The sequence below is a fragment of the Pogona vitticeps genome, chromosome 14 (assembly GCF_051106095.1).
Source record: "Pogona vitticeps strain Pit_001003342236 chromosome 14, PviZW2.1, whole genome shotgun sequence".
In the NCBI taxonomy this organism is placed as follows: Eukaryota; Metazoa; Chordata; class Lepidosauria; order Squamata; family Agamidae; genus Pogona; species Pogona vitticeps.
Genome location: NC_135796.1, coordinates 8,297,049 through 8,319,882, shown reverse-complemented (window position 1 = coordinate 8,319,882; position 22,834 = coordinate 8,297,049). Strand labels below are relative to the sequence as shown.

General features: G+C 41.3%; 1 protein-coding gene across 2 annotated transcripts in view; it reads left to right on the top strand.

Moving 5' to 3' along the window:
• The window catches only part of KSR2 (kinase suppressor of ras 2), a 349,645-nt gene that overhangs the window by 217,326 nt on the left and 109,485 nt on the right, over positions 1 to 22,834 (top strand). For both annotated transcript variants that reach the window (XM_078381644.1, XM_020812104.3), the window contains exons 11-12: positions 6,545 to 6,586; positions 8,676 to 8,742. In XM_078381644.1, the coding sequence (XP_078237770.1) occupies positions 6,545 to 6,586; positions 8,676 to 8,742 (109 nt within the window). The remainder of the gene's footprint in view (positions 1 to 6,544; positions 6,587 to 8,675; positions 8,743 to 22,834) is intronic.

Here is a 22,834-nt window from a genome sequence, read left to right as displayed (position 1 = left end):
CAGAATTGTGACTCTCTGGAAGATGCATTCAAGTCAAGCAGCCTTACTAATTTCTATGCATCTCTCACCTCTGAGACATATCTTAATCTCAGGAACCATGCACTCAAAATGGCAACCATCTTTGGGAGCACCTTATGTCTGTGAACAGACTTTTTCCTCAAATGAAACATCTGAAATCTCCAATCAGATCCAGCCTAGCTGATGCACGCTTGCATCACTTGTTATGACTAGCAGTGACAAATATGGAACCAGACATTGACCATCTCATTAGCCGAAAGCAGGCCCATACAGTGCTTCCCATTGAAATACTAATAAGCTTATGTGGATTAACATTGTTCTTCATTTTAAATATTGTATTATTTTTTCCTGTTTTTTTTTCACTACAATTAAGATATGTGCGGTATGCATAGGAATTTGTTCAGATCAAGTAAAAAAAAAAGGACCCAGAAGAAAATATTCAAATAGACAAATAATTAGCAAAAATAGACTTTTTATTAATAAAAACTTTAAAATACATTCCAATTCCACTTTACAAATTTTTAAAAGTATCCTTTTGTATGTTTTCTTCACTTAAAAAATCATTCAGATAATTAATTCATCCCTATCAAGTTAAAAATAAAAAGGACCCGGGTCTTTTTTTTTTTTACTTGATCCATTTGTTTGAGGGACAATGAACTGGCCCCCTGTTTTAAAAGTTTGAGGACCCCATCATAGATTAATACAATATCTATCCGATTATATGAATCAGAGGGATGGTCAAGCAATGAGCATATATTAAAAAAAAACAATCCAGAGAGTCAAAAACTTCCAGTCTTCTTACCCAAGAACAGCCTCCCTCCTTGTAGGCAAAAAAATCACAAGATCTTCCACCATCTCCTGAAAAGTGCCCCCATGTAGTGATCAAGATCGCAACCCATCAGACCTACAGTTCTGTAATTGGCCTCGTCTGGATATCTGTAGACAGAACTACGTGAGGCCTGGAGAAATGGCCGGACTTGGAATAAGGCAGATTGCTATGTTCACCAGCCTTTTGTACAATGAACATATTGCAAACAGTTGGCCAGTCCCTGACATTTCTGGACTTGGAAAGTCCTCTGTTGAATACTCAGGAAAGTGATAGCATACCCCTTTCCCAAGCTCCAGGGCCCAATGACCTAGCTTGACATAAGGCTAGCATCTTCTGTGAAGCAATGCCAAGTTGTTCTCCTTCTTCTGACAGCTCAGCATGAGGGAGAGTGTATCTTTTTCTGTGCTTTTCTCCATTAAAATGAGAACTGTTACTTCCATCACTCATGTTTCAAAAGGTTCCTTCACAGATAGTTAACAAAGTGTATGGCCTTTATTGGAAATTGTGAAAGCAATTTTTCACCATCAGGAAAGGAAACACCAAGACTCATACAGTTATTGTACTTTTGAGTATCCTTGAAAGCACTTACTGGTCATCCATTTGCAGATAGGCTTGGTGGCATTCGGGGAAAAGGCTAGAAGGGCAAGTCTGAATTACTTCTGCACAATACAATCCTACCATGGATTTACAGCTGCAGGGAGGGAAATATGCCTACCTGGAGCCAAATCCTAAGGCTAGTATTAATGGTGGACAAATTCTCTTGAGAACTGAATTGCTTATTTATAGGCTTCCTATGGAAAAATGAGGAAATCTCCATTCGCCATACAGCCAAGCACTGTGAACTGGAGCAGTTTCATTCAGAATTAGATTGCTATTATTTATCAGCTTCTCAGGGAAACGTTCAGTTCACAATATAGCAAAATTTTATGAACTGGAGAAATTCAGAACTGAAACAGATTGATATGTAAAGGCATTTCAGGAAAAAGCTTAATTCATACTATAGCTCTGCATTGAAAACTGGACAAATATCTTTTCTGAAATGAGAAATTCTAAATACTGTGTTGAATAATCTTGTCTGGTTATATGTAGGGACTATGTGGATATAAAAGTTGTAGAATATCTATTTTCATATATAATGACAATGTTTTCCTCTTTGTATTTTGGAGACTTCTTTTATATGCTAATATATTTGTGGAATTTTGGGTAACATGTGGAGTAAATCTTTATGTACGAATATCATTCTCACAAGTAAAAAGAAGAAATGTTATAAGTTTTCTCCATGCTGGAAAGATTATATGACATTTCACATTTTTAGACTCCTTTTGCTACTTATTTGCAGAAGTGGATTTTGTGCAGAACCCTTGATGTTTTGTGCTGAATACTGTACAAGGTTTCAATGCAAATACATGGTTTTCTGCAGAAAACACATTGTTTTTTTGCTGATGCCACTGCTAATGAAAAATAATAATTGTCACAATATTTTTCACTCTTGTATAGCAGTGGAAAATCTTACAACTGTTGACATTTTTAAAGAGAACATTTTGATGTGTCAAGATATCCTTTTTGTCAAGGATTGAAAAAAAAAGAGTATTCATTACATCTTTATTCTCCCCATCTGATGAACTGGGTGTTAATCAACAAGAGCTCATGCGGTGCTCACCATTAAAGTGGCATAGCACTTTTTGTTCTTGTTCTCTGCAAAAGTGGACGTTTCACATGAGATCCAAGTTAAGGGGCTGAAATAGACTCTAAGAGGAAACAATGAATAAAAAGGTAGCTTTATCAGGAGGTTCTTGATGTGCTGACAGCTTGTAAAAGCACAGCAAGGAAGAAAAAACTACCCCTTAGATAAGAATGACAAAAATAATATAGGGCCTCATTTGATACAGTATAATCATCATTTATGGGCATGGCATGTAATAAGCCTCTGTTAGTCTTTGACGCAGCTTAGGAACAGGGTGAATATTTATTCTCAACTCCCATGTTTTAAATATTTGTGTGCATGAAATTGAATGTGTCAAAGAAGCAGAGAGTAATACCACCAGGAGGCTAGACTCCATTAGGAGCTTAAACACCTAGCAGGGCACCCCAGGAAAAATGTTTACTACGGAGGCACCAGACTAGATGCAACCACCTTCTTCAGTCGTGTTTTTATTTTATTTATTTATTTACTGGATTTCTATCCTGCCCATCTAGACCAAAGATCAACTCTTGTAATGACTGCAGAAGCAAATTAATAGTTCCAATAGTGATGGGGTGGAGAATCTTCTGGAGGTCAGCTAGTAAGCAGCAGTGGTAGCTAAAGTGACCCGGCAGAGGATCTTTCACAGACAAAGGCTGTGACACTCAAGTTAACCTTCATTAGTGCTGTGCAGAAAGAGGGAATGGTAAACCACTGCTGAAGTTTTCTTACCTTGAAAACTTTATGATGAGACAGTCGAAAATGAAATGAGAGATAGTGCTGGAAGATGAAATTCAAGTCAGAAAGCATTCAAACAACTACTTGGGAGGAGCAAAGGACAAGTACTAATAGCACTGTTGCTAAAGACACAACTAGATAAAAGCTGAAAGGATGGCCACAGAGGTGAAAGAAAAGTCCAGTGACTCTTTCAGTACAATACAGTTTTAACATGGAAGGTGAGAAGCATGAATCAAGGTACAGTAAATGGGAAGCCATAGATTTATTTATTTATTAAATTCATATATCACCTGATTAATGAATTCACACTACTCTGGGCGGTGTACGGACAAACAAAATTTTAAAAATGGAATGTTTAAATATGCAGTGCTTGGCATCAGTAAATTCAAGTGAATGGGCAATATAGAAATCAAATACTGTAGATTACATAGTTGGAAGCAGGAAACGGAGAAGCTATATTCTGTCTGTCAGAACAAGACAAGGAACAAATTATGTTACTGATCATGAACTGTTAATATCAAACAATAGAGTAAAGCTGAAAAATACTAAAAAGAAACTCTTTAGTGACAAAATATAATTTTAACAACGTTCCTGGTGATTTTAAAGCCCACATAAAGAGCAGATTTGCACTACTAAACTCAAGTGACTGTGAACCAGAAAAACTGTATATTGAAACCGGCGATACCATGAGGGATGAATGCAAAAGGACAATTCCTGTAGTAAAAAGAAAGGAGAAACCTAGATGGATGTTGGTAGAAAAACTTAAAATTGTTAACAACATTTGAGAAGCAAAGTAAAAGGTCAGAATTGTCCCTGACAAAGTAGGGTCAGAATCCTGAATGCAGCTTTTCAGTGACGGTCACATAGAGATAAAGAGTACTACTGTATTGTAATGGCCAGTGCAAAAAAAATAAAAGAAAATAACAAAAGAGTGAAAACAAGATCTCTCATCCAGAAGATCAAAGAAATCAAAGGTAAATTTAAGCCTAGACTAGAAATGATCAAAGACCAACAGGGAATCACACTATCAGACAAAAAGAAAATAGAGAGAAGGTGGAAACAATATACTGAATGCCTACACAGAAGAGATAAAAAGATGACAGATTACTTTGAAGAGGAATCCTATGATGAAGAAGCAGCTATTCAAGAATGTGAACTGAAAGCTGCTCTGAAAGCACCAGGAAGAAATGAATCCCCAGAGCAGATGAAATAGCAAAAGAAATGTCATAATCCTAGCAAGAATATATCAACAAATATGGAAAGCAAAACAGACTGGAAACATTCAATATACATTCCAATCCCAAAGAAAGGAGATGCCAAGGAGTGCAGTAATTGTAAGAGCATTTCTGTAATTTCCCATGCAAGAAAAGTGATATTCAAGTGTTGCAGCTGAGGTTTTTCCATATTCCGAAAAGGAAGAGGGATTTGAAATCATATTGCAAATATCTGCTGGCTCCTGGTGCACACCAACGAATTTCATATCATTATACGTTGTAGATTACAGCAAAGCTTTGATTGTGTGGATTACAAGAAGCTCTGGGTTTATAGCCACGTACAACCTGTACTGTGGACAAGAAGCTACACTTAGGACAGAATATGGGGAGACAGCATATTTCCTGTGTGGAAATGTGTCAAACAAGTGTGCATTTTATTTCCTTATATGTTCAATCCATACACAGAACATAGTATATAGCAAACTAGATTAGATTCTGGTGAAGGAGGAGTGAAAATTGGTGGAAGAAACATCAATAATTTATGACATGTGGATGACGCCGTCCTACTGTCGGAAAGCAGCAATGGGTTGAAACAAGTTCTGATTAAAATGGAAAAAGAAAGTCCCAAAGCAAAGAGTGCAGTTGAACATTAAGAAGACGAAAATCATGACCACAGAAGAACAACACAACTTTAATGTTGACAGTGAAGAGATTGAAATAGTAAAAGATGTTATATATCTTGGTTCAGTTATCAATTCAAATTGAGACTGCAGCCAAGAAATTAGAAGAATACTGAGACTCAGAAAGGCAGCAATGAAGGAATTAAAAAGATGGATGTGTCACTGGAGACCAAGACCAAGTTTATCCGCACTACTGTATTCACAAGTACTATGTACAGGTGTGAAAGCTGGATAGAGGGAAAAAAAACTCCCAGGATAAAGACTGATTTGTTTGAAATATGGTGCTGGAGGGAGAGCTTTATAAACACTCTGGACCACCAGAAAGACAAACAAGTGGTTCCCACATCAAATCAAGTCTGATCTATCGCTAGAGGCAAAAATGACACTTTGATGTACTGTGATGTACTCAAAGTATAACAACTTCATACTTTGAGTACATCATGAGAAGGCAAGATTCTCTGAAAAAGACAATAACGCTGGGAAAGGTTGAAGGCAGCCAGAAAAGAGGAAGACCAAATATGAAATGGATCGATTCCATATGGGAAGCCACTCCCTTGAGTCTGCAGGAGCTGAGCAAGGCTAAGTCACTCATTCATACAGCCAGAGGTGATTTGATGATACATAACAACAATAGCAGCAACAACAGGAATCCTGGAGTTTGTATTTTGGTGAGATACTACAGAATAGAGATGGGCACTAACCACCAGTTCGGTGGTTCGGTGGTTCAGCACAGTTCATTTACCACCTCAACAAGGTTCAGTGACCCACCCCCTCCAGTGGACGCCCACTCAGAGGCAATGTCCCAGCTTCCCTGCTCTGCCTCTGCTGGACAGTGCCTCTGAGTGGGCACCCACCAGAGGGGGCAGGATGCCAAACCACCAGACACCTGTTGGGGCAGTAAACGAAGTTGGATGAACTGCTGAACCTGTAGTTTTTGCCCATCTCTACTATTAAATCCTCAGTCTCTTTTCTTAGAAAAGAGGAGTGGCCCAGAACTTTCTAGCAGAAGACTGTAGCTAACCAACCAAACTAGAGGTTCTACAATTCCTTAGCATAGAGTCATGGCAGACAGAATAATAAAACTGTGAAGTGCAGATATATTGTTAGTGATCTTGGTGAACTGAAGTGCAGTTTTAGCCAATGCATGTTACTCGTCTCAGTAGTATGAATGATATGTTAGTATGCTGGTATGAATGTCTGCATAAATTATCCAGGTAACATGCTTGATAATTCCTAGGTTATTTCTGTGTGCTACACCAGCTGCTCTGCGGTATAAGGGGGACAAAAACAGAGTAACATTTTCCCAAGCTTCATTTCCAACTAATTTCTCAGAGGGGCTTCAATCTATTTGCATTTTCTAAAGCATTTGTTTTCTCCTTTCCAGCTTCCCAGTATTATAAATACAAACAGCAGTTCATCTTTCCAGGTAAGTATCTTGAATTGCTTTTGATCCTCTTGAGACCCAGCTCAGAGCTGGGAATGACAGAAGGGATAAGGGACTGTGCAGTCCACGCACAAACACTCAGATTCCTTCTGTGTCTCCATTATCCCTCCCAGTCGACCCTCACCCTCAAATGATCAATTATAATCCCAGAAGCTTCTGGGATTTCAGAGATTATATCTTTTTTTTTACTTCCACTTAGCATTAAAAGCAGAAATGACCCACTGGGAATAAACTTTTAGTATATGGAAACCTCGAGGCTCTGGGTGATGGTGGTGAGGAAATAGGGTGGTGGTTCCTGGAGCCTCTGCATTTGCTGATCTGTACTTCATCACTGCGGACTGTGACTGAAGGAGATGCAGGGGCAATTTCCCACTTGGCCATGAAGTCCCCTGGGTATCTCTGAATCAGGTGCCACCTCTCAGCCTAACCTGAAGGACTCTATCTCGCCATATGAGCCTTCTCTGCCCTCCAGATCTTCAGAAGAGGCTCTTTTGGTTCCATTGCCACCACAGGGGCACCTGACACGGACATGAGAGAGGGCCTTCTCTGTGGCTGCTCCCAAGTGCTGGAATGGTCTCCCTTGGGAGGTTAAGTCGGCCCCTTCACTTTTTGTCTTTTCAGCAACAGTTAAAGATCTGCCTCTTTAAGTCAGGCTTTTAATAACTAAGATTGATTCCCTTCTGAAGGCTGGGGATTTGTTCTTTTAAGTGTGCTTTTAAGGTTTTTTAAATAGTAGAGAATGGGTATAAACTACAGATTCAGCAGTTTTAAAGTTTTTTAAAAGAACACTTAAATTAAAAACTATTGATTCCCATGAGAGCCTGCATGGGATTGAGATGAAAAGATAGAGACTACCCAACTAATTAATTAATTATTACTTAGTTCCTTCTTAATTATTTATGTATGCTTAATTGTTTTTTAACCTTGTATTTGATTGAGTTTTTAATTTAATTTGTTCTAGCTATTGTGAGCTGTTTTGGGTCCCCTCTACAAATACAGTAAAATAAAATAAATAGCCTGTTTCTCAGGATTGTTGGGACGACTTGAGTCCTTTGGAGGGGAGAGGGACTATAACTGTAACAAATAAGTGTGCTTGCAAACACCTTCTCCTGATTACTAGCTAACTTTTGATTCAGTTTGTCTCAGTCCTATATTGTTAGACACATCCTCTTTCCCTAGTCCTTTCCAAATGTTTAGTAAATGTGTAAAGTAGGCAATAATCAAGATTGTGTTAATTGCATGCATTCCCAATCTCTAGTGGCCATGCTGCCTCGGGAATTCTGGGAACTGCAGTTTTAAAAAGTAACTTTTTCTAAGCTCTGCTACTGAGGGCAGCTCATGTGTGTTGACCAGTAACATCAGTCCGTATTGGTTTTACTTACATTCACCCATTGGTACATTTCATGTCACACATTTTAACATATGATCAAATTCCTGAAATATGTATCTTTTTGTATCTATTTTCTGTTACAATGCACGTTTTAGTAGGCATTTTCTTCTGTATTTTGTGTTAGAGCCATGTTCCTCCCCATTTCCTTTCCTCGTGGCCCTGTGAGGTAGGCCAGGCGAAGAGAGTGTAAAGAAAGAGGCACAGTTTTTAATCCTCATTGAGCCATAAGATTTGCTGTCTCTCAGCTTGACGTACCTCACAGGTAGGACAGCAAGTCTTATGGCTCAATGAGGACAAAAGGAAACATTTTGTAAGGACAAAATGAAAGTGAGGAAGAAGGCCATGACAGACAATAAATGTGCTAAGTAAACAAACAGATGGATCAAGTGGCTTTTGTGCAGTTAATTCTCAGATCTTGCTGTGACCAATGATCCTCAAGGCAAGAGGTAATATCTAGGTATTTGTGCAAGTCTGAGATCTAAAACTGTTTTCCATGCTTCACTGTCTTCAGAAACAGCCTAGGATGGGATGGGATGAATATTCAACTCCATCTGCCTGTTATTCAGAACTCTTCTATACACCAGCAGGATACCTAGTACTCTGAAAACTTGTCTGTCCCTTGCTAAGGGCATGAATACACCTTTGTGCCTTTCGGTACTGAATGTGATCTCTTGCTTTCAGATGTAGTACCTGAGACACCCACCCGAGCACCCCAAGTTGTCCTCCATCCAGTGAATGCAAATCCCATGTAAGTGTCCTTTCTCTTTTTTTGTTAGTGTTTCTGCTTTGATGGCCAGCTTCCTAGAGACCTCTCTTCAGAGACACCTACCGCTCCAAAATATTGCATCTTCAGGCCCCCTGAGGAAAGGCTGGTGCTCCATGGGCTCGGGGGGAGGGAAGCTAAAGAGACACACCCGATATTAAGCATTGGAACCAAGCAATAAAGCTAATGGCAGAATGAAAATATGTTCTAATATTGTTCAGTAGCTATAAATGGATCAGCAATGGTGCAAAGTCTTGCAAATGAGTAACCACAGTGTTTAGCTTTTTATCTGTGATGTGGTGAAATATTTTCTGTAACTTTTTTAAAAATAGTTCTTGTACAGATCACACAGTTGTGCAAAACTAATTGCCTTGTTGCACTGGCTCCTGAAAATCATAAGCCTTAGATGAGTGCTTTGTATCATTTTGATAGACCAGTAATCCTCAAAAGGACAGTGGTAGCTGCCTTGTTGTGCTTTACATATTAGAAGTGTTGGATGAGTTTTGTTATGTGCCATCAAACCATAGGGTTTTCAAGGTTAGTGAAGTATTTAAGGAGTGTGGTTTTACCAGTTCTATCTGTCTGGATAGCACAGTGAGTTAAGTGTCTGGCTGTAGAGCCAGAGGTTGGGATGTGTAGTCTTGGGCAAGCTGCACAGCCCTAGGATGCCCCCTGAAAAGGGTTGCCAAAAATCAAAATTGACATTATGACAACCAATTACATTATTATTTACAAGTTCCATCCCACTTTATGACCATTGAGTTGCCATGGCAGAGCCGGGGATTGGAATCCAGGTCTCCCAAGTCCTAGTCCATTAGTCTACCCTCTGCACCACACTGGATATCCATTGAATGACCTTTAGTGCCCTTTAAAAAAATCATTTATCAATACTGTTTTTTTTTGTTCTTTGAATATATATACATCTTAATGGGAGAAGGGTGATTGAGATCAGATAAGTTGTTTAAAATCTAAGTTATATCATTCAATGAGTTGGCAGACTGAAAGAAATTAGACTCAGATAGTGTTTTTGTAATACATATGAATATGAACATCCAGGATTTATTCTAATACATATTTCCAAATAAAATTTATGTGAATATTTCCTTAAATTTCCTCCATACGAGACATGATGGTTAAGTTGATGATAACTTATAGGGAAAGCTCTAAGTGGCTTCATAAAACTATCATTCCAAAGATTTCATAGGGAGAGAGAATGGTTCTTCTACAAACAGGGACAGATAATTTAAGGCTAAAATCAAGTTGCTGGTTCCAACTACAATAGAGCTACTGAAGCAAAGGGATTTAAAAGCAGGCTTTTCGTCTGAACAGATGGAAAAAGACTAATTTAACCACTGAAAGCAAAAGATGCTAAGTGTAGTTTTAAAAGCATTCTTCAGGTACATGCATGGCAAAAGATAGAGAGAGAAAATGGTGGCTCAGCTACTCAGTGGGGATGGGGGAAATGATTGTACAGCAGTTGGAGATTGATAAACAAATAGTCAAGAAATACCTTACTACCTTGAACGAGTTCATAAACTGCATCAAAGAATATTGAAGGAACTGGCTGAAGAACTCTGCAAACCACCGTCCATTATTTTCTTGAAATCATGGGAAATGAGTGAGATGCCAGATGATTGGAGGAGGGCTAACGTTGTCCCTATCTACAAAAAGTGCAAAAAAGATGAACCTGGGAACTAGAGACCAGTCAGCCTGACATCAATCCCAAAAGCTGAAGCAGACCCAAGGAGCTCGTGAGCAGAGCAAGCGAACAGGAATTTCCTGGGGGAGAGATAGGAAGGAAAGGTAGGAAGGAGAAGTCTTCGGGAGGAAAGAAAGACCAAGCAGAAAAAGGCCAAGAGGTGAGTGATGTTTTTTTTTTAGAGTAACTCCTAGGAATTGCCCAGACAGAAGCACCATGTGCTCAGCTTAAGAGCCGTATGCTTGACTCAACAGAAGGGGTGGAGGTGTCCTTAACAGGAAGAGCCATGTGATTGGCCTAACAGAAAGGGGAGTGTCCTGATTACTGCTGAGAGCTATAAGTAGCAGCTGTGAGCTCTGAGAGGGCCATTTGATTCCTGACTCCAAACAGAGCACAGCTGAAGAATAAAGCTGAGGCAGATCTAGGGAGCTCACAACCAGAGCAAGTGAACAGGGGGAGACCCCTATAAAAATTTTTTGGTTCTCTTGCATATAGTTATGTATTTGTAGATGATCCCAGCTACAGCCAAATTAACTAAATAAAAGGGAAATGCATTTGTAAACAGTCAGTTGAAAGCAAAAAGCTAGCAGGGATTATGGAGGATGGAGACAATTCAGTTTGCAGTAACCTGCAAAGTTTGTTCCTGAATATAATAGACATACACATGTAACAAGTGCAAACTAGTGGCACTGTTAGAAGAAGCCTCTGTACTGTAAGGTCAGAAGATTAGCAGTCGTAAGATCGAATCCACATGATGGAGTGAGCTCCCATCGCTTGTCCCAGCTCCTGCCAAGCTACCCGTTTGAAAGCATGTAAATGCGAGTAGATAAATAGGTACCACCTCAGTCGGAAGGTAATGACGTTCCAAGTCTACTCGCGCTGGCCTCGTGACCATGGAAACTGTCTACACATAAATGCAGGCACCACACCCTAGAGTCGGACATGACTGGTCTATATGTCAAGGGGAACCTTTACCTTACATATGTAGCAAGTGTAAGATTACTATTTAAGATTTAAAATAGTTCAACTGGAATGCCATCACCTTTCTCATGCTTTCTAAGGCCCACTTGACTTCACTCTCCAGGATGTCTGATTCCAGGTCAGCAACCACACTATCTAGGTTGTTGGGGACATCCAGATCTTTCTAGTATAATTTTTCTGTGTATTCTTGCCACCTCTTCTTCATTTCTTCTGCTTTTGTTAGATCCCTCCCATTTTTGTCCTTTATCATGTCCATCTTTGCACAAAATGTTCCTTTAATATCTCCAGTTTTCTTGAACAGATCTCTGGTTTTTCCCTTTTTATTATTTTCCTTTATTTCTTTGCACTGTTCGTTGAAGAAGGCCCTCTTGTCTCTCCTTGCTATTCTTTGGAAGTCTGCATTCAATTTTCTGTAACTTTCCCTATCTCCCTTGCATGTTGTTTCCCTTCTCTTCTCTGCTATTTGTAAGGCCTTGTTGGACAGCCACTTTGCTTTCTTGCATTTCCTTTTCTTTGAGATGTTTTTGTTGCTGCCTCCTGTACAGTGTTACAAGCCTCCAGCCATAGTTCTTCAGGCACTCTGTCCACCAAATCTAGTTCCTTAAATCCGTTCTTCACTTCCACTGTGTATTCATAAGGGATTTGGTTTAGATTATATCTGACTAGTCCAGTGGTTTTCCTATTTTCTTCAATTTAATCTTGAATTTTGTTTTAAGAAGCTGATGATCAGAGCCACAATCAGCTCCAGGTCTTGTTTTTCCTGACTGAATAGAGCTTCTCCATCTTTGGCTGCAGAGAATATAATCAGTCTAATTTCAGTATTGCCCATCCGGTGATTTCCATTAGTAGAGTCGCCTCTTGTGTTGTTGGAAAAGAGTGTTTGTGATGACCACCTTGTTCTCTTGACAAGACTCTTAGTCTTTGCCCTGCTTCGTTTTGAACTCCAAGGCCAAACTTACCTGTTGTTCCTTTTATCTCTTGACTCCCTACTTTAGCATTCCAGTCCCGTAGAATGAAAAGAATATCTTTCCTTGGTGTCAGTTCTAGAAGGTGTTGCAAGTCTTCGTAGAATTGGTCAATTTCAGCCTCTTCAGCATCGATGATTGGTACATAAACCTGGATTACTGTGATGTTGAAAGGTCTGCCTTTAAAATCAATCTATCATTTTTGAGATTGTATCCCACTACAGCTTTTCCCACTGTTTGTTGACTAGGAGGCATACTCCATTTCTTCTATGGGATTCTTCCCCACAATATATTTAGATTAGGCATCTTTCAGTCTCGAGAGACTACAGTAACATGCTCTGTATGGAGGAGTTGGAACAGTGTCTAGTGTGGCTGAGGAGACCATTTCGAGAGTGACAGTCCCTTCCACACTGAAGACAAATCCAATCTATCCCCTGTCCAGCTCCCTGGTTTTGCTGGTTTCGGATCTGCCTCTTTGTCTCAGCCTGCTGGACAAGGATTTCTTCAAATTGGGAGAGGCCATAATGCACCGCCTGCCTCCAGGCTCAACGCTCGGATGTCAAGGTTTCCCATCTGTTGAGGTCCATTCCTAAGGCCTTCAGATTCTGCTTGCAGATCTCCTTGTATCGCAGCTGTGGTCTCCCTCTGGGGTGATTTCCCTACACTAATTCTCCATACAGGATATCTTTTGGAATCCAGCCATCACCCATTCTCATGACATGCCCAAGCCAATGAAGACGTCACTGTTTCAGTAATGTATACATGCTGAAAATTCCAGTTCGTTCTAGGACTACTCTGTTTGGAACTTTGTCCTGCCAGGTGATGCCAAAACTGCGTCGGAGACAATGCATATGGAATGTGTTGAGCTTCCTGTCCTGCCATGTACAAAGGGTCCAGGACTCACTGCAGTACAGGAGTGTGTTCAGGACACAGGCTCTATAGACCTGGATCTTGGTATATGCCGTCAGCTTCTTATTAAGCTGTACTCTTTTTGCAAGTCTAGAGAACATGGTAGCTGTTTTGCCAATGCGTTTATCCAGCTCGACATCTTTAGAGAGTGTGTCAGAGATCGTTGAGCCAAAGTACACAAAGTCATGAACAACCTTCAATTCTTATGTGGAGATGGTAATAGAGGGAGGTGAGTCCATGTCCTGGCCCATGACTTGTGTTTTCTTCAGGCTGATTATTAGTCCAAAGTCAAGGCAGGCCTTGCTAAAACGATTCGTGAGTTGTTGGAGGTCTTCAGCAGAGTGGGCAACAATGGCTGCATCGTCTGCAAAGAGGAAGTCCCGCATGCATTTCAGTTGGACTTTGGTCTTCGCTCTCAATCTAGAGAGATTAAAGAGCTTTCAATCTGATCTAACCCGAAGATAAGACACCTTCTGTTGCAGTTCCAAAGGTATGCTTCAGCATGACAGCAAAAAAGATCCCAAACAGAGTTGGTGTGAGGACACAGCCCTGTTTCACTCCGCTTCAGATGCCAAAGGGATCTGATGTTGAGCCATCAAAAACTATAGTGCCCTTCATTTCCTCATGGAAGGACCTGATTATGTTAAGGTGACATCCAATCTTGGGAAGTAATTTAAAAAGGCCATCCCGGCTAACCAAATCAAAGGCCTTTGTTAGATCTATGAAGGCCACAAAGAGTGGCTGTTCCCTACATTTTTCCTGCAACTGTCTGAGGGAGAATATCATGTCAGTGGTGGATCTATTAGTTCGAAATCCACACTGTGATTCTGGATAGATTCTGTCTGCAAGCACCTGGAGTCTCTTAAGCATAACACGGGCAAGCCACTTCCCTACAACGCTGAGAAGAGAGATGCCACTGTAGTTATTGCAGTCTCCCCTGTCTCCTTTGTTCTTATACAATGTGACAATGTTTGCATCCTTCAGTCATGTGGTATACCACCTTCCCTCCAGCAAAGACAAAAAAATTCATACAGCTCAGTGGTGATGATCTCTTTACAGCATTTCAAACTTCAATGGGGATGTTATCCTTCCCAGGTGCCTTGCTGGAGGCGAGGGAATCCAAGGCTGTTTTATTTCTGCTGAAGTTGGTTCACTGTCCAACTCTTCCAAGAGAGACAGGCACTCAATGTTATTTAATGCCTCTTTGGTTACTACATTCTCTCTGGAATATAGCTCAGAGTAGTGCTGCACCCAGCATTCCATCTGCTGTGCTCGGTCCTGAATGATCACGCCTGTAGCAGACTTCAGAGGAGCAGATTTCTTCAAGCCTGCTTGATACCATCATACATTCCATTGATGTTATCTGTGTCTGCTGCTGTCTGTATCTGAGAGCAGAGCTGAAGCCAATAAACGTTGTGTCACGTTCCCGGGGGTTACAATAGCAGAGTCCACTAAGCCAGTCCTCTGTCAGAAGTTCAGAGAATGCAGAGCCGATATCCAAATACCAAAGCCAACCCACACAACGTAGTCCAGGGTCAGAGTCCAAAGCCAAAATGCACAACGTAGTCCAGGGTCAGAGTCCAAAGCCAAGGGTCCAGAGAACAAGATTCAAGGTAGTCAGGAGCGTGGATGCAAGTCAGAGGCTTGACTTTTTGCTTCCACGGACTTCCAGCCGTCTGGGAGCTGCTTATATAGTAAAAGCAGCCCTTGAACTGCTGGAAGCCTTTTCATCCTGTCAGAACTCAGGTCTAGTTGATCGGATGTTTTTTGCGGGCAGCCTTCAAGTGATCCTCTGACCTTTTCATCGTAAGTCTTCGCCAAAGCCTGGCCCTCAGCCTGTCTACTGGGGGAGGAGAATTTGGAGGCAATTCAGTTGTTTGTGTTTCTAATCGCTCAGCATTCTCCTCAGCTACATTTAACCCCTCAGGTTCAGGATCTTCAGCTGCACTCATGACACGTTGGAACATCTCCTGGCAGCCTGTTGGACTTTGCTACGAGCAGCTCGAAGAGCCTGAATGCGGGCCTCTCCCATTCAGATGATCGGGGAAAGGCTACAAGCAGCAAATTGCATCCTAATGACCTGAACAGCAGCCAACTTTGCCTTCAGAAACGACTTTTGGACTTATGGAATCAAATGAAAGAGCTTATGATCTCTAACATATTTACCCCCCACGGTCCAATTTCAAGTACCTCCGAGGATATTCTAGACCCTGACCTCTCCTTAAAGAGTGATTTTATCATCAGCACTCAATCTATTGATCCTATAATTAAGAAATCTCTCAACACTGCAGGTGTAGCAGCGGCTACACATCAGCTCCCAACAGATCCACCTCTTTCTCCAGTACTATGTAAGGACCTTATTACTTTCAGTGATCTTGCTGTTACTGAGTCAAACAACCAGGACACTAGGGAATTGAACTGCTTAGGGATGGAATGCTCCCCTGCTAATTCTATAACAGTCAGGACTCATCAACCAGTGCTATCTCCTATCTGTATCATTGACAAAGGCTCGCGGGGAGGCGCATTTACCCTTGTAGATGCCCAGGTCCAAATAGTGCCTCCGCTGTTCTATGACTGTACTGTTCCAAAACAAAACTCTTCTTCATCTCTTCCATCTACCCAGACAGTTCCTATTAGTAGCAGTCAGGCCTGCCCGTACGACCCACCTAATATCAATTCAGAATCGATGCCTCCAGCTCAACCTAGGCCAACTAATGGATGCATCCTCCAATGCTCTGCAGAGGATTTGGACCCTATTGATTACCCTGAATGACTGACAGCTTCCTCCTCTCCCTCAACCTCTTTGTTTAACGTGAGACTCTTGTCATGGAACATCGCTGGTTGGGAGAGCAAGTCGTCAGACCCGGATTTTGTCAACTTTCTGACACAATATGATATTATTTGTTTGAAAGAAACCTGGGTCCCGAATGCCCTATATATCTCCTGTCTCACCTCATTTTATGTTCCTGCTTTCAAATCTCAGAAAAAGGGTCGCCACCGTGCTGGCCTTTGCTGTTTTATTCAACCCTTTTCACAATTTACTATAACCCCTTTTCCGTCTAAATCTTGCTATATTCAACCCTTTATCCTAGAAGGTGGTGAGTCGTCTATACTTTTGGTAAATGTTTATATACCTCCCAGAGGGCCGGCTGCTTCAGTCAGCTGGATGGAACTGACGATGCTGTTAGACTCTGTGTTGGTCTCTTATCCATCAATCTCCATTGTAATAACTGGAGATTTCAACTCTAGATTAGGCCCCAATAACATCGAACTGACTAAATTTCTTAAATGGGAGCTCGACGAAATGGCTCCTGCCTGGCTTCGCTCGGACAGAAGATCCAAGGACATTTCCTTTAATGAGAATGCCCGCTTCCCAGCAAATCTCTGCTCTGTCTATAATCTCCATATTCTCAGTGGCTCCTCTCGATACCTTCATGCTGACAATTTCACCTTTCTTTCCTCCTTTGGTGCCAGTGTGGTGGATTATATTCTAGTATCGCCTGAGCTTCTAACCAGATGTAGTGATTTTTCCATTGGTGCTTGCATAGATAGTGATCACCTTCCACTATCAATAAAAATTTCTATCTTCTCCACTCATGCGCCCAACGGTAGTTCATCTTGACGCCCCAAGCTCTGGCCCAGATGGTCCCCTAAGATCAATTTAGCCTTTGATCAATGGGCTTTTAGACCTGATACGATCCTTTTAAAACAAACAATTCATTCAACCACGTCGCCACCTCTGGCTGATTTATCCTATTAGCAGATCACCCATACTCTGGCAGAACTACTTAGTTCTGCAACTGTATTTAAAAACAAGGCTATCCGTCACACCTGGTTTGATGCTGAGTGTCGAACCACCAAACGTCTAGTTCGCCGCCTATTCCTCTTATTCCAATCCTATAACACTCCCGAGACCAAGGCCCTTTACGGTTGGGCGAGAAGTACATGGCGCCAGCTCATTGATGTCAAGAGGCATAACTTTGGCCTGCAGAATTGGTCCCAGCTCCTGGAGGCTATTACATCAAAAAATAGTAAACTATTCTGGTCATTGGTTGCACAATCCTTCCCGAAAGACCTCTATAAGAGTCCTTTACTTATCTCCCCTCTTGACTGGACAACCTATTACTCTAAAATATTCTCCTCCCAAGACCCAGTCCTAACACTAAGAAACCTTCCCTCTGATCTCCCTCCCTGGCCACCAGTTTCCAGGGATGAGGTTATAAAGCTGATCCACTCTCTGAAACGTGGGAAATCCCCAGGTCCAGATGGGATTTCCAATGACCTTCTAATTAATAATGCCCAATGGTGGGCTGACCCCTTAGCTAATCTGTTCACTCTAATTGACGAACATGGGATAATCCCAGAAGACTGGCTCACCTCTATTTTAGTTCCCATTTTTAAAAAAGGTGACCCCTCTAACCCGGGTAATTACAGACCAATAAGCTTGCTCTCGGCAATCGGAAAGCTGTACAGTAAACATCTTTTAGCTCACCTTGCTACTTGGTCTTCTTCTGTAAACCTTCCAGGACACGAACAAATTGGCTTTCATTCGGGTAGCTCAACATTAGATCACGTATTAACTCTTTCATTTTTGGCAGAGAAGTATGCACACCAATTCAAGGGAAACCTGTATGTGGCTTTCATCGATTTGAAAGCTGCCTTTGATTCTGTCAATAGACTTATTTTGTGGGAAAAGTTAGTCACATGGGGAATTCCCCCACGTCTACTTTTCTTAATTCGTAAATTACATTTTGCCAACTCTTGCCAAGTCCGCTATGATTGTTGCGGCTGTGTCACCGAGAAGATTCCAGTCACCAGAGGAGTGAGGCAGGGCTGTATTTTAGCCCCATTTTTATTTAATCTTTTTTTAGCAGATTTACGCCCTCAGTTGTCACCAGCTGAAAAATCTGCCCCGTTTTTAAATAAGGCGTCAGTACCCCTTCTATTATACGCGGATGATGCCGTCCTTCTTTCTATATCCAGCTCGGGCTTAAGACAACTTCTCTTCTTGTTTAATTCATATTGTTCTCGCAACGATCTCGTTATCAATATAGAGAAAACCAAAACTATGGTATTCTCAAAATCTTGGAAGCCTCTTCAGTGGAAAATCAACAATCAGACCATTGAACAAGTCAGAACCTTTAAATACCTAGGCATATCATTCCACTTCCAACTCAAGTGGAATACACATAGAAACTTGGCGATAGCTTCTGTCTCACATCTTCTCGGAGCAATAAATAAATTCCATCATAATTCTGGGAATCAGTTTGTTCCAGCAGCCACTCATATTTTTCAGGCTAAACTGATTAATCGCCTACTCTATGGCGTCCCAATCTGGATCAATGCCATGAACAATAAAGTTGATTTACTAGCTGCTACTTTCTATAGACGGATTCTAGGGATTCCCAATTCAATCAAATTATCTACTATAGCCCTAGAGCTAGGCCTGCATCTTCCTTCAATGACGGCGTGGGCTCTTACTTTCAAATTCTGGCTGCGCCTCTTTTTTAAAATAAACCCAGATGCTCTCCTTGTTCACCTTCTCAAAGATACTTACCAATCCATATGGTTTTCACAATGTGAATCCAAACTCATGACTATTGGCTTATCCTCAAACTCTCTATTTAACAGTAATTTTAATCAAGCACTCTCCCTTATCAAGGTGAGACTATGGGAGTCTGAGTACCTTCAGTTAGTTTCTAATGTGAATCAGACATGCTCCCCAATTCATTTCGGTATTTTTCCCTCCTTTGGTTATGGATATTCTTACTTCCAGTCCTTGGTGAACCCCTCTATTAGGAGGGCCTTTATGTTAGCCCGACTGAATATCTTCCCTTCAGAGGTGCTTAAAGGACGATATACCCGGGTACCTTTTGAACAAAGAATTTGCAATTTCTGCAGTTTAGAACCAGATTCAGTCACACACATCCTTTGTCACTGCCCTGAGTTTAAAGATATGCGTGCTTGTCTATTAGGTTCAATAATTTCAAATTTTTCTGGCCCTCCTCAGTTACTCACAGGTTTCCTCCTTAATGACTATTCACAAAAAATAACAGCCTTAGTAGCCGAGTTTCTTACAAAGGTTCTCTCCGCCCAGGGCTCTAAAAATTAACTAGACTACTCCAAAGTATCTCCTATTGTGTTTTTTGCTGTTGTTGGGTTTTTTTAGCCGTGTAACTACCATTATGTGTATCTCTATTTGCTATTAATTTCCCAGTATAAGTTTTTTTAAAGTTTCCTATGCCAATAAAGGTTACCGAATTGAATTGAATTGAATTGTACTTACTAGGACAGGCTTTGTATGCTACTAGAGCTTTCTTATCCTCAACGGCTGGCATCAACTCCTCCAAATGGGCTTTGAACCAGTCTGCCATCTTTTTGGTCTTCTTCCCAAATGTGGAAAAGGCGGTGTTATAAACAGTGTTCTTGAAATGTTCCCATCGTTCAGGTGCATTTGCATCAGCCGGGCCTGGAAGGGTTTTCTCAAGCACTTGGGCAAATTCCTCCACTTTTCTTTGATCGTGAGTCTTGCTGATGTCGATACATGGTCTTCCTTCCTTTTTCATATGATACAATCTCTTTGTTCACAGATTTACTCTACTATACACCAGGGAGTGATCCATATCACAGTCAGCACTCTGGTAGCTGCGTGTGATCATAATACTAGGAAGGCTAGAATGTCTAGTGAGGATCAAATTGAGCTGATGCCAGTGCTTGGATCTTGGATGTCTCCAGGAAACTGTGTTGAAGCTTCATATTAAAGAACGTGTTGCTGACACAAAGACCATAATAACAGCAAACCTCCAACAAGCATTGGCCATTTTCGTTGATCTTCCCAATGCCAAAACGGCTTAGACAAGTGGGCCAAGAATTGTGACCAGCCCCAACTCTAGCATTAAAGTCTCTGAGAATGAAGAGTGGCTCTCTCTCAGGAACTTTTTTGATAGTAGCTGCCAGATTGCCGTAGAATTTGTCTTTGACTTCTGTTGTGGATGACAGTGTTGGTGCATATGCACTAATGAGGATGACCGGTCCCACTGATGAGTGGAGCTGCAGAGACAGGATTCTTTCACTCCCCACTGTAGGGGGAACAATGGATCTCAGCAGAGTATTTTTGACTGCAAAACCAACACCATATTTCCTGGTCTCATCCAATGGTTTTCTCTGCCAGAAGAACAAGAAGTTTTTTTCTTTGACATCCCAAGTCTGGCAATCTTGTCTCTTGCAGGGCAACAATGTCCATCTGCAATCTACTCAGTTCCACGTTGATGACAGCTGTCTTGTGCACATTGTCTATTTCCTTCAGGTTGTCAGAACAGCCAGGGGTCATTGTCCAAACATTCCAGGTGCCCAACTTTAGGGCAAAAATTTTGTTATGATTGTTGCATGGTGCAGGGTTATCGATCTGCTTGTCAGTTTTCATGCTAAACCCCACGCACCCTCTGAGGTTTACAGACTGTGGCGAGGCAGCACCTTACTGGCTGGGGATGGCCCAGCTTAAGGCTGGCAATAGCTACCTAGTGAGGTGCAATGCCCTCTCCCTGTTGGCGTGGGGACAATACTCTGGAGTCTTAATGAGGCTCTGGCTTCAAGAAAACTTCTTAGAGTCCGGTTGAATGTGAAGCTTGGCAGGAGTACTCTGTTTAAAAGACAAGCCTTGGAACTAAGGACACTCATTATACAGAGCCTCTTATCAGACTGCTTCCATTCTTCCCACTTAAATATAGCAAACTAAGAGACTTAGAGCCTTAGATGTGGGGAAAAAACAACATGTGAGAGTTCTTAGTGATTATAATATAGTATGTTGGATATGGCTACACATATATACTTATATACAAGGCAATATGCATTTGGCATAATAACATTTAGACCAGGGGTGTCCAACCTTTCACCTTCCCTGGGCCACATTAGAAGATGAAAATTTGGTTTGGGCCGCACATACATTTTGTTTGGGCCGCATGGGGGGCAGCCCTAGCCGTCCTCCGCAGCCCCGCTCCAAGCTCGCTTACCGGCAGCTGCGATCTCAGACAGCAGAGGCTGCCAGCTTCGACTCCGGCGGCTTTATGGGGCCGGGAGGGGGTCCACCTATTGACGGGGACAGCGAAATGCAGTCACGCAGCCCGCCTGTCCCCTCCCCTCCTACTCCTTCCTTCTTTCCCTCTCTCCCCCTCTACTGTTGTGACATGCCCCAGCCACATTCCGGCCGGAAGCGCCGGCAGTGTAACTTGAAACTTTGGAATTTCTTTAAAAATAAAAAATTGCACTGGGCCGCATTACGAGCTGACCTGGGCCGCATGCAGCCCTCGGGCCGCAGGTTGGACAAGCCTGATTTAGAGCAATGACATAGAAGCAAATGACCACCAGACTTACTGCTTTTTAAAATATTTTATTTTTAAACCACTAGAAGTAGGGTAGGGAATACAAAAGGTAAAAGGAAATGGAAGGGATGGGGAAAAGATTTTAAGGATAGGAGAACACAGAATATACAATCATCCAATCTATTCATATCAAGTATACAAGCATCCAATCTATTCATTTTTCAATTAAAAAAAAATCAACTTTCTACTTTTTTAACTGTTTGATTACCCTCTAGCTATCAACATATTTAAGTTTTAGTTTAAATCTAAGTTACTCCAATACTATCAGGAAACCAAGACCTACTGTAAAATACATCCCCTCTTTCAATTTCCTTCTTAGACATACATTCAGCACACCTGAAAAAGTATCCATTTTTATCACTTCCCATATTTTCTCAGTATGCTTCTCTTGTTTCCGTGGCTCTGTTTTCTTCCAGTTTTTGGAAGAGAAGGATAAATCCAGGACAGTAATCTGATTTTAACATCACATTTTCTGACTGTTGTAGCTAAATAGCTCACTGAGTAACTCTTCATCCCATCTATGTTACTTGGCATTACACTCAATAAAAACAGTTCTGGAGTTAGTACAGTTTCATTTAACTATTGTTTAACATCTGATGACTTCTCTTTCATCAAATCTTCCATCTGGCTGAGACGCTCATTTACCTGCTGAAATCCTGTTATTATTATCATTTGCATGGTAACCTGCCATTCTGTATCTGACAAAGTCCCCACCAGTTGATATTTTAATTTTTTGGAGGCCATTTCCATCTTTCCAATGAGTATAGTCTGTATAAATAATACTCTTTAGTTTCCACTATTTTATCAACAAAACAAACCCATCATCATAAACCTCCCCTAAGTACTGTACTTCCTGCCCTCCTTACCCAGATGTTATAGTATATAGATCAATTTTTAGCCCAACAATTTAAATTACAACCGTGGCAGTATTATCAGAGTCCCACACAGTCCAGCCAAGAAAAAGTCCAGACTAAACAGCAGACACAGGAAGTCAGTCTCTCCGATAGATGTCCTTATAATCCATCAAACTCCAGTCCTGGTTTTCCTAGCTCCTCAGTCTATTCAGTTTCATTCATCTTGCTGATGATTCACAGTCTGTTTTCTTGCTTCCAAAAGTTTATTCCTCCTTCTAAAACCCAGCAAGG